At 42.0% G+C, this 12076-nt stretch overlaps 2 protein-coding genes across 4 annotated transcripts in view; one reads left to right on the forward strand and one right to left on the reverse strand.

Annotated features, from left to right (window-relative positions):
- Nucleotides 1-1697: 1697 nt before the first annotated feature.
- On the reverse strand, nucleotides 1698-6760 carry oat (ornithine aminotransferase). Its single transcript, XM_086065152.1, has 10 exons — nucleotides 6601-6760; nucleotides 5584-5804; nucleotides 4289-4513; nucleotides 4113-4208; nucleotides 3895-4022; nucleotides 3684-3806; nucleotides 3345-3473; nucleotides 3135-3248; nucleotides 2704-2848; nucleotides 1698-2635 (listed from the first exon to the last, which is right to left on the reverse strand). Exons 2-10 carry the CDS (start codon nucleotides 5786-5788, stop codon nucleotides 2475-2477), a joined length of 1326 nt encoding a protein of 441 aa, XP_085921278.1. The 5' UTR covers nucleotides 5789-5804; nucleotides 6601-6760; the 3' UTR covers nucleotides 1698-2474.
- A 244-nt stretch (nucleotides 6761-7004) lies between these two features.
- lhpp (phospholysine phosphohistidine inorganic pyrophosphate phosphatase) overlaps nucleotides 7005-12076 on the forward strand; it is a 28164-nt gene continuing 23092 nt past the window's right edge. For all 3 annotated transcript variants that reach the window (XM_086064824.1, XM_086064825.1, XM_086064823.1), the window contains exons 1-6: nucleotides 7005-7158; nucleotides 7258-7445; nucleotides 8621-8774; nucleotides 8937-9000; nucleotides 9213-9305; nucleotides 9879-9967. In XM_086064824.1, the coding sequence (XP_085920950.1) occupies nucleotides 7028-7158; nucleotides 7258-7445; nucleotides 8621-8774; nucleotides 8937-9000; nucleotides 9213-9305; nucleotides 9879-9967 (719 nt within the window). In that variant the 5' untranslated portion in view covers nucleotides 7005-7027. The remainder of the gene's footprint in view (nucleotides 7159-7257; nucleotides 7446-8620; nucleotides 8775-8936; nucleotides 9001-9212; nucleotides 9306-9878; nucleotides 9968-12076) is intronic.

Genomic DNA, 12076 nt, shown 5'->3' on the forward strand with positions numbered 1-12076 from the left:
AAAATGTATTGAAGTGAGCGGACGGCATTCATTCGAAAGGAAACATGCAACTTACACAGGAACCAATAAAATCATTATTGCAAAAAAAATATTTATATATATATATATTATAATAAAAGACGTTATCGGAATAAGGTCATTACACTGTTATGTTACGATATATTGTAATGTTACGGGTAGCCAAGTATCACGATGAGAACATAACAGAGTATGAAAAACTATTTAAAAAATGATTTTATGTAATTGTTCCGTTTTACTTGGCAAAATGTGTTAATGATGCAAAAAAAAAAAAGTCATAAGTTGTAATGTTACATGAATAGATGGAACAAAAAATAATAATAATAGTGTGTGTGTGGGGGGGGGGTGAAAATCTTGTGAGATTACTTTTTTGGGGTAAAAACTCAATGTTAGAATGTTATCACATGAAATTTGTAATGTTGCTTAGATAATTGTGCTGTTATAAATGAAATTAGTTGATGTCTATTCCAAAAAAAGCTGTAGTGATGTACGATTAGTCATTCTTTTGCAAAAGCCGTACAAACAAAGTTCTGTTGGTTTTTTTTTAAGCAAAGTCAGTTACTAACACAAACGTGATGTAATTTTTCAAATTGTCGTAACATTAATACAGAAAAATGGTGACGTTACGCGAATACTTCCGATAACAGTCACAGCATTGCTTTTGTCGCCATCTGGTGGCATCTTGGTGCCAACAAAACAATTCCAGTGAGTTGTGGCGCTTCATTTACCATATCAAAGTGCTTTGCTACCATCTTGTGGTAACTATAGACAATTACAAGCCCTACTCGCGTTTTCTCTCTAGATTAGAAAAAAAGTCCAAACGTTATATGATGAAAATCGTTTTTTCAATTCAGTCTTAATTTCAGCACTTTTTCAAGAAACACTTTCCACTCCCAAGCCTTGTTTGTTAAATCAAGACATTTTTGTGCCAATCCTTTTTTTTTTTCTTTTTTTTTTTGCGCAACTGGAGCACATCTGCCAGCCTGTCAACGCTTTGCTCGTCAAGCCGTCAGCGCTGTGCCCAAAAGCGGCCCCTCGAGGGTCGTCGTCGCGTCTCCCGATCCTCGAGGGGCCTCGCTCGCCTTGTTTTTGTGTCACCTGGCGAATTAAAAAGCCCGGCCGCTGCTGCCAACCTCGGATTCCGCTCATATTTCACAAGCAAACTCGGAGGCCTCGCTCGGCTGCCTGCCAGACGGAATAATGAGCTGTCCTGTGCTGTCCTGTCCTGTGCTGCTTTTTTTGTTCTCTTCGGCAGGCTTCCCATTCCAAAAAAAAAAAAAAGACAACTGCCGATCATATCATCAGAATGCTATTTTTATTTGACTCCCATCCTAAAATGGCAACGACAGATATTACAGTATTAAGCAAATGTTACAGGAACTCATTACAACGTTATGGTCAAAGTTGCTGCAGTTGTTTTATTTAATGTTGTTACAAGACAAAAATGGCTACTGTCATCAGTACAAAGTCTATATGTTGCTACTGGGAATTCGTTGTTTGCCAGAATCATCAAAACGACAACATTCCAATATCGCAATACTGCCTTATTTGCAAAGAGTGACGTCAGCGCGCCATCTAGCGGCAGTCGTGGTTATCGCATCATTTCCGAACTTTTCTGTTGTCATTTCTGTGTTTATGTTTGGGGACAAAAAGACAGTTCAATCAATTGACACCATGAATGACTGCAATCATTTATTGATGAAGTTCACATTTTCTTTCATGTAACAGAAGTCTAGTCTCGGAAAAGTAAATATGCTGGAACCTATAAGCGTGACAAAGAGAAAGCAACAGTGGTCACGCGACATTCGACTGACAATCCAGATGGTTTTATTTGAAATGATATATATATATATTTTTTTTAAACAATGTTTCATTATGCGCCTTGACGTCATTCTGTGTGCACTTTCACACAATGAAACCTTCAGTCAAAAAAAATAATAAAATCACATTTTTTGTGTCTAACGGAAAAGTAGTTCAACTAACAATATTTTCTGTAATATTTTACACAATTAATTTCACCAGCAGCTCAAAAACACCACTAGGTGGCAGTATCATCGTGCAAAGGGCGCAGTCGTTTTCTTTTTCACTTAATGTTATGCGCCTAAAAATGCCTTCTGTCAGGTTTATTCAAACCTTCACGTTGCAAAGACTCAACTATTCATTTCTTTCATGCCATCTTTAGGAAACGACAGCATCATATCAACTTTTGTACTTGGAATTACAATTATTTTACTTGGACTGTACAGTTAATATGGTAGAAGGATTTTAACTCACTTGATATCATTTCCTGCTTTATGTTCGACTTTGGAGGTTGTCCTGTAACATCACAACCATCTTATTGCAAATTAGTCCCCAAACCGATATGCCCCGCCTTTCAAAAGTCATATTAAAATAGCAACAAACATGTTGGAACGATTCACTTGGAACAAATCCAGGTGAGTGGCAGTCGTCACTTTCTAGAGCGCCGCGACGGTCTTGTGGATGATGTCGATGCACTCGCTCAGCTGAGACTCGTTGATGGTGAGGGGCGGAGCCAGGCGGATGATGTCGCCGTGGGTGGGCTTGGCCAGCAGGCCGTTGTCGCGCAGGCGCAGGCACACCTCCCACGCGTCGTACTCTTGAGCGGGGGGGGGACGGCTCGTCAGCATCTTTGTTGCTAAAAACGTGGCTCGATGGCGTCGCTACCTTTGGTTTCTTTGATGACGACGGCGTTGAGCAGGCCCTTGCCCCGAACCGTGGTCGCGATGTCGGACGGCAGCTTCCTCAGCTCCGAGCGCAGCAGCTGTCCCATCCGCTCGGCGTTTTCAGCCAGCTTCTCCTCCTCCAATACCTGCAAAAAGTGTTGGGTTCAAGCCAGGGGGGTCGCGGGAATATTTGACCCCACTTTTTTTTTTCTCGAGTGTGAAGTGCAAAGAATTCAATTCAATACGGCTTCAAGTCATTTAGTAATATCTACCATGTTAAGAATCCCTCAAGCGGTTTAATCATATCTTGTTTTGAAATCCATGCTTTTAATTTGGAAAGCTGCTTTGTATTTCCGTTTCCTGTTCCACGTTCTCAGTTTAGTCATTTCAAAATGTTCAAACAAATGATGACAAAAATCACTTGAAAGTGACCTGGAGGGCAGCCATGGCCACCCGACAGGCGATGGGGTTCCCTCCGTATGTGGACCCGTGCTCGCCGGGCTTGATGGTCAGCATGACCTCGTCGTCGCACAGCACGGCAGACACCTGATGCGAATGACACAATTACACATTGCGCAATTTTATTTTATTTTTTTAAAAAGAAGAAAAATCGGTAACAGGATTTCAAAATAAAACACTTACAGGGTAAACTCCTCCCGAGAGCGCTTTTCCCAGGATGACAATATCGGGACGCACTTGCTCATGATCCACAGCCAGACGCCGCCCGGTTCGCGCCAAACCCGTTTGCACCTCGTCGGCGATCCACAGCACCTGAGACACATTTTTCACACTTGCCGCCTCAATCTTTTTTTGGAAGCAGCGCTGTTCTCAAATGATTTCAATGAGCGACTGAAATTTAGAGGAGGCTAATTTAATGCTAATTGCTCACCAGATAAACTGACATCAACTGAACTGGCCCATTTTTTAAAATCCCATTTTTTCCTTTTCGATTTTGTGAAGCTAAAATGGCGTCATACTCACGTTGTGCTTCGTGCACAGCTCCCTGATTTTGGTCAGGTAGCCGTCGTCGGGCACCAGCACGCCCGCCTCGCCCTGGACGGGCTCCACCATGAAGGCGGCCACGTGCGGGTCCTGGAGCGCTTTCTGCAACGCACGCGCCAAAACAAAACACGATGGATCTCATCTCGCAGTCGAAAAAAAACAAAAAAATTTGAATCTAAAAAACCCGCACCTCAAGCGCGGGAATGTCGTTGAACGGGACCAGTTCAAATCCAGGCATGAAAGGCCCAAAGCCTTCGTAGCTGCTGGGGTCAGTGGAGCTGGAAATGGCTGCCAGGGTGCGACCCCAGAAGTTCCCATCTAGCGCAAAAAAGATGTGCGGGGAATTTTCACGTCTGGCGTATGAATAGTGCTTATGACGCCGGCAGCTCGTTTGTCATTTTCACTCACCGGCAAAAACAATCTTGGCTTTGTTCTTGGGGACGCCCTTCACGTTGTAGGCCCACTTACGCGCCAGCTTGCAGGCCGTCTCGCCGCCTTCCACACCTTCCCAAAAACTGGCGTCAGCATCTCAGATAGCCCCCCCCCCAAAAAAAAAAGGGACACGCGGGCTTTTTTTTCCGTACCGGTGTTCATGGGCAGGACTTTGTCGTAGCCGAACATGTTGGCGACGAACTCCTCGTACTCGCCCAGCACGTCGTTGTAGAAGGCTCGGGAGGTCAGCGTGAGCTTGGAGGCCTGAGCGGTGAGGGCCGACACGATCTTGGGGTGGCAGTGGCCCTGGTTGACGGCGCTGTAGGCGCTCAGGAAGTCGAAGTAGCGGCTGCCTTCGATATCCCACACGTAGATTCCTGCATAATAGAGTAGAAGGGATGCAGGAAGTATTTTTCATGCCTGTTTTTGGTGTGTTTGGCGGGAAAAAGAAACAAAAAAAAAACATTACGATATATTTCTAGGTCATTTTTGTTCCCATTCACATTAATGCAGTGCTTCTCAATGATTTTGTTTTTGTTTTCGCCCCCCCTCCCCCCACTCCAAGGAAGAAGAAAATATTTCAGCGCGCCTGTAAGCGTAACAATTACAAAATGGCTGCCGACAAAAACGTGCTAAATTACAAAAGCGCAGAAAGTAGGTCTGAGTTTAAAAAACGACGAATTATCGAATCGATTTTTCTTTTTCGAGCGTGATATCAATTCATAAAACCATGAATTGATTCTTTTGATCATTTTTTTCCCCATAAATTAACAAGAAAAAGGGATTTTAAAGGCTGACTTTTTTTCTTGAAATTTACTGTTCACATAAATTTTAAAGTAATTCCTTACATTTTTGAAAGACCTGATTTATGGCACTTTATGACAATTTATAATCTTTTTAATTTATATTTACAATTATTGAATTCAAATGATAAAAACATTTATTCATTATATTGATTATAACATTAACTTCATTAATAAATAAATCATTTAACCAGTTACCGCCTCTGCAAAAAATAATTTGGACTTTAATGTTTGTGGAGTTTTTCCTTTTTCATCATGTCCTTGAGAAGAATAATTCAGAAGAATTCATGTTCCATAATTAATCAATATCGGATTGAAGCGAATCGAATCGGAAAAAAATCCAATCGAACTGAGCTCTTGTGAATCAAAATCGAATTGATTGAGGAAATTTGAATTAATACCGAGCCCGAGCAGAAAGTGCTGCGAACTACGCAATTTGGTCGCTAAATTTGACACCTTTTAAAAACAGTGAACTGCAAGTTGAATTCCCTAATTTCCTTAAAATCGTATTTTTGTGAAAAAAGTCAAATAAGCTTTTATTTTAAGGATATCATGCCCAGACTTAGTCCCAACTTTTTTTGTCTTTGTAATACGTGTCGGACGTTTTTTTTTGGTGGTAAAGAGTTCTGGTGGCAACGTCTCACCCTCGCCCCTCTCCAGCGCCACAGGCAGGGGGTGGTAGTTGTGCGCGCCGTACTTCTCCTCGCGGGCGTAGATCTCCTCGGAGTTGGGCGGCTGTTCCGACTTGGCCGTGGCGACGACACGCGCTGCCGAATGGGCGCCGCGGAGGACGCCGAGCGGCGCCGGGCTCCTCAGGCTGCGACTGAGCTGCAGAATCATCGACTTCATCCTGGAGTGCTTGCGTCTGAGGGAGCAAGGCGGACAACGCAAAGTTAAAAGTTCAACTGATCCTCTTTCCCGTTGCCGGCCAATCTGTTTATCCTGCTAACTCGTTTGATTGCAAGCAGACCGATCTGAAAAGCTCCATGAAGCCGATGAAGGACAAAAAAGCTCATTCCTGGCTTTGTGAAAAATCACCGGCGTGCTCACTCAGGTCTGCTGAACAATGAGTCTCTTTTCACTCAGTTGACAATACAGCGCAAGTGTCAAAACTGCAGCTCGGCTGGCTATTTGACAGAATACGAAAACTGATTTTCCTTGATATAAACGAAGCAATTATTTCTGAATGCTCTAAAAAAAAAAAATAATAACAATTAATCATCTTTTCACTTTTTTCCCCCCTATTGTTTATTTTGAAAGTAGCTTACATTGTTACTAAAACTCACATTGTGTGACTAATGCACCCTGGACGCTCACTTTGCTAAACTGTAAACACTGCAGTAGATAAAGTGTCCGAACATTTTAGGCAGTGCCGGACAGTTTAACCTGCCCCTGAAAGATGATAGGCTGCATGGGAGCAACCTCCTAACACACCCCCCACGTTCTGCATACGTCAAAGCATGAAGCTCAAAAAAAACAAAGAAAAAGAAAAAAACAAGACCTGTTGCTGATTTATACTATGTAATGCCAATTACAATCAAAAATAATCACATCCACATTGGACTGTGCTATTATTAGCAAGGTAGCTAAGCTAAGCTTGGCTGTCAAGTGTACCGTACCTGAAACTAATTAAGACAAGAGGAAGTGAACAAAAAAAGTACCAGAAGGAGGTGAAATGGAGTTCAGAATAATCTTAGGAGGTGTCGTGCGTCTGCTTGTCTGCGGCGTTTAGGGTTTTATTCGACGATCGACGGTTCCGAGCAGGTCAGATTTCTGTTTGCAGGCGACGAGGCGACTGCCAAGCACGGAAATATACTGAGCTTGACGTCACAGGAAACGCCCCCATGTTGTAACATTCGCCTTGATTGCGACACCGGTCAGACTCGTATTGTCTTATTGTTATTATTCTTTTTTTGTTAAATTTAATTTAACTAAAAGTCACAAAACTGACAAATGAGTTTATCAAAAAAAAAAAACGTGGTTATTATTTAGTACTTTGTCTTCTTAGGCGACTGTAAGGAGTTGATTGACAGCTAGTTTCCCCACCGATGTTGCGCATGCGCATTACGAGAGTGGTGTCACGTCGTCATGGCGGCTACAGGCTGGCCGAGCTGCGCCACGCGTTTAAAAGGCGTCATACTGGACATGTGCGGAGTTTTGTATGACAGCGGTGAGGGCGATGGGGTGGCCATTCCTGGCTCCGTCGAAGCCGTGAGGAAGTAAGTGTCGAACGGCACTGAAAACACACACATTTGATTTAAAACCACCAGCGGTTTCTTCATTGACGACTCTCGCTTGCTGTGTATGTGTTTGCGAAGGCTCAAAGCTTCCGACCTGAAGCTCCGATTCTGCACCAATGAGACGCAGGCAGCGAGAGAGAAGTTTGTGGCCAAACTCCAAAGATTGGGATTTGACATTTGTGTCAGTGAGGTCTTCTCTCCTGCACCTGCAGCAGTTGCTGTGCTGAGGAAACGAGGGCTGCGGCCCCACCTGCTGGTGTATGACGGTACTGCTGGCTCATACGCAAAGTAGTTAAAACACAAACAGTAGTTTTCTCTTTTTTTAACTTTTTTTTTTATGCATCAGCTGAGATACTTTTATCACCTTAAATTTCATAGGTTAGATTCTGGTCAGTAAAATCCAGGTTCCTTGAAAGAAAAGGGGGGGGAACTAGCATTAGAAAACGACAATTAAAAAAAAAAGAAGACACAAATCACAGACAGTTCTTATCGTAGCTGTGTGGATAAGAGTCGGGACATGATATATTATATCACTCAGCACTCCGTTGATCATTTATTCATAGTAACTGGCAGCTTGTAAAACACTAATAAACAGAGCGGCTAGCACAAATACACTGTCAAAAAAAAAGAAGCTCCATGGGCACACCCAATAGACGTGTTATAATTCATTTGACAAAGTTTACAAATAGAATGTTGAAAAAAAAAAAAGAAATGACCCCAGCCGGTTTTATCTACAAAACAAAAAAGGCGAAACGACAGTCAGATTTCTTCCCAAAAACTACGCAGGCCGCAAACCTGGAGGGGAACCTCAAAGCTTGACAAAGAAACAGTAACGGCGGTTACGTGACGTTCCACTGACTTAACAGCACCATCCACGAGGATGTATTCGCTATAAAAAAAAAAGTTACATTATGCTCCTTGACAATTGACATCCTTCTGTTTGCACATATAACAATGAAACCTTCAAAGTTGAACCAAAAACCTTCAATTTCCTGCTCCGTTACGTGTCTAAAGAAAAGTAGAATGTCAAACTAAAATAGCAAGAAGCATGTTTAAACGATTCACTTAGAACAAATCCAGATGAGCGGTAGTTGTACTTTTTAGAGCGCTGCGACGGTCCTGTGGATGATGTCAATGCACTCTCTCAGCTGAGGCTTGTTGATGGTGAGGGGCGGAGCCAGGCGGATGATGTCGCCGTGGGTTGGCTCAGCCAGCAGGACGTTATATTTTCTTTTGTCCATTATGCATTAATTTTGTTTTTTTTATATATGTATTCATATTTAGTTTAGTTTCTATATAATACGAAAATATTTTTTCTGTAGCTTTTGTTGCTGAACAAATGAAATTGTGATTATATGAAAAACAAAGGACCAATCAAATGATTTTGTAATACATGCACGCATGCATGAACGAATCACATGTTTATTGTCTCTTCCGTCAGCGCTCCTGCCAGAGTTTGAAGGCGTAGACACAAGTGATCCCAATTGCGTGGTGATCGGTGACGCGGCTGAAAAGTTCTCCTACGCCAACCTGAATGAGGCCTTCAGGGTCCTGATTGGCCTGCAGAAGCCAATCCTGTTCTCTCTTGGAAAAGGGTAATGAGGATATTGTAATTTTATCATGGTGCATTTACCTGTTTTGGTAGTACTGCGCGTTTCCAGCATTTGGATAAATCACAGCTTTTGCGGCATGTAAACGCAATTGCCTATATTTTAGTATTATCTTACAGTGGTTAATCTCTCTCTCTCTTTCCACAGAAAGTACTACAAGGAGACGGATGGTCTGAAATTGGATGTGGGAGTTTACATGAAGGCTCTGGAGGTACAGCGGCCATCACACTCGATGGGATTGGTTGTCATCACGATCCGCCTCCTGTTTGATTCTTTACATTTTGTTTTTCATATGTTTTTATGAAAATGCAAATTATTGTGTGTGTGTGTGTGTTCTTTTTAAACGTATTAAACTGGTATTTCAAGGCACCGCTGTAAAAAAAAAAAAAATACATTGCAAAACCATTTGTTTGATTCATCTAGTACGCCTGCGACGTGGAGGCTGAGGTCATCGGGAAGCCGTCCGCTGCCTTCTTCCAGAGCGTCCTCGACGACATGGCGCTCCAGCCACACGAGGTGGGTCCGAGCAGACGCGCAAAACTAAACATTCACCTCCAGACACCACATATCGTTTCAATCGTATCTCTCATGCTTCTACACGCTGTTTCTGGTCCCAAGTTGGAATCGGTAAGCTTTTTGCTCATTCAATTAGAGGACTTCAAAAGAGCCTACCAGTTCTTTTTCCTGCATGCAATTTCAGGCTTCATTTTTTAATTTATTTTATGGTTCTGCAAGACAAAATGCACATCTTCTTAGCTCGAACGCAAAAAAATGCTGCATTTTTTTTTTTTAAAGAACAGACATTGAAGTTCAGCCATATTTATCATGATCATCGTACAAGGTAGTATTGAATTCACTCTTAGAGATGCATTCAAGAAAACTGGGAAATTAAATAAGTCTATCACTGTGTATTAAAATGTCAACGCAAGAAAACTCTTTGTTCTGCCTTGTTTGAAATAATCCACATTATTGTCCTCACCAAATATTTTTTTACTGAAGTTCACAGGAATTTTCTACCTGCCGTCTTCTGGAACACTTGTATTTTTTTTTTTTCCCCAACTACGGAATATATTTTCATTGCGCTTTCAGGTGATGATGATTGGCGATGATCTGGTGAACGACGTTGGCGGCGCCCAGCAAGTAGGAATGAAAGGCGTTCAAGTCCGAACGGGAAAATACAGTTGGTGAATTACAGGGTAGCACCCTAAAAAAACATGATATGGATGATTATTCAATATAACGTTTTTTTTTTTAGCTGTTTTATTGTACTGTACAGCATCCACTTGTCAACAGAGGGCGCCAGATACAAAGTATTTATTTCTCTGATTTTCCTCCTTTTTTTTTTTTTGTTGCTCAACATACAGATTTGCACATTTTATTGAGATGCTCCAAAAATAGCTCTCCACACAAGTGATTCTCTGCGCGGTTGACACATTTATGATACGAGGCAGCGCGGGGGTGCTTCAGTATAATTACTGACTTGTGTGGTTGATTATTTTTGAGAAAAAAAAAAGTGCTTAAGAGGGAAAAACAGAACTGTGCAAGCATTGAGCGTTTAAAATGCAGGTTTGTACTCCATCATGGAGACAACAATTACATACATACTATGTACGTACTGCTGTTCAAAAGTATTGGGACAATGTTTTGAAGGGGCAAAAAAAAAAAAGTCAAGGAAAACAAGTAGGTGAACCCTTTTGAATGATGTGGATGTGCATAAATTGGCCATAAAATGTAATCAGAGCTTAAAGTTGCTCTGCCCATAAAAAAAAAATACCCAGCAGTTTGGATTTGAGTATTCTCAAGAAGCCTCATTAGAACCACATGCAAACCGAAGAGGTCTCAGAACACCTACAATTACCAATTGTTCATTCACAAAGCTGGAAATAATCATAAAAGCATCGCTAAACGTTCTTATGTTTCATCAGTCCATGATATGGCAAGTTGTCTACAAATCTTCGGAGTAGCTGATTTGCAAAGACCACTGCGAAAATCTTCGAGAGAGTTTTCCCAACTTGGTTTCAGCAGGGTAACAAGATTTCACCGGAGTAAAATGTCCCCCTCAAATAGACACATGTTTTCCTATCAGAAAAACCATGGAGCAACTTTTTTTTAATGACTTCAGTTCACGGATGCTACAACAACAGCAGGCTACTTAAGCCTTTTTAGCTTTGTTTGGTGGCGCGCTGTAAACGTCCAGTCAGATGTGGGAAAACACAGCTGTTTCCACATCGAGCAGATGCCGCGCAGACCTCTGCTTTCCATCACGCTCCAAGGAAAAAGAGAGATCTACAAATAGGCCAGGCAGGCCCAGACCAGGAAAAAAAAGACACAAATCACAGACAGTTTTTTATCATAGCTTGTGTGATTAGTCGGGGACATGATTTATTATATCGCTCGGCACTCTGTAGATCATTAATTCATAGTAACTGCCAGCTTGTACAATACAAATAACGGCTAGAAACAATCCGCTGTCAAAAAAAGTCCAATAGACCTGTCAGAAATAATGCCAGGCTCAGGTATTCATAATGACCGTCACTTTGCGGATTATTTCCAGTCTTTGTGTTCAGTCATGGCTCAAATGGCCATGTGCGAGTTTGCCTTGAAACTCGTCATTAAAATGCATGTCTTTCTTTCTATACTGTGGCCATTCCGACACATTTAAGACAAACTTGATGCGATTATCGTTTTTGGAATTGCATGATTTGTTCGGCAGGAACTTGTTCATCATGTGTGCTTCTTAAATTGATATATGAGAGAGAGAGAGAGAGAGAGAGAGAGAGAGAGAGAGAGAGAGAGAGAGAGAGAGAGAGAGAGAGAGAGAGAGAGAGAGAGAGAGAGAGAGAGAGAGAGAGAGAGAGAGAGAGAGAGAGAGAGAGAGAGAGAGAGAGAGAGAGAGAGAGAGAGAGAGAGAGAGATGAGAGAGAGAGAGAGAGAGAGAGAGAGAGAGAGAGAGAGAGAGAGAGAGAGAGAGAGAGAGAGAGAGAGAGAGAGAGAGAGAGAGAGAGAGAGAGAGAGAGAGAGAGAGAGAGAGAGAGAGAGAGAGAATGACCGCGTGTCTTAAAATGGAGGCCCCTAATCAGATTCACATGTGCTATACATGCACTTTTTTTTCCCTCCACATGACCGTTTGTGTTTTTATTCCTGCAGTTTATAAGAACGAGCATGATTATGAACAACTGAAAAAAAGGTCTCTTTTTCTTTAACGTACAACACATTTAATGAAACGAAACAGGGGGATGGAAATTCAGTTGATCGGAAGAGTGCCAGGAATTAACAACCTCCAAATG

The sequence above is a fragment of the Leptonotus elevatus genome, chromosome 20, assembly GCF_054856555.1.
Source record: "Leptonotus elevatus isolate MCC_2025b chromosome 20, RoL_Lele_1.0, whole genome shotgun sequence".
Classification (NCBI taxonomy): domain Eukaryota; kingdom Metazoa; phylum Chordata; class Actinopteri; order Syngnathiformes; family Syngnathidae; genus Leptonotus; species Leptonotus elevatus.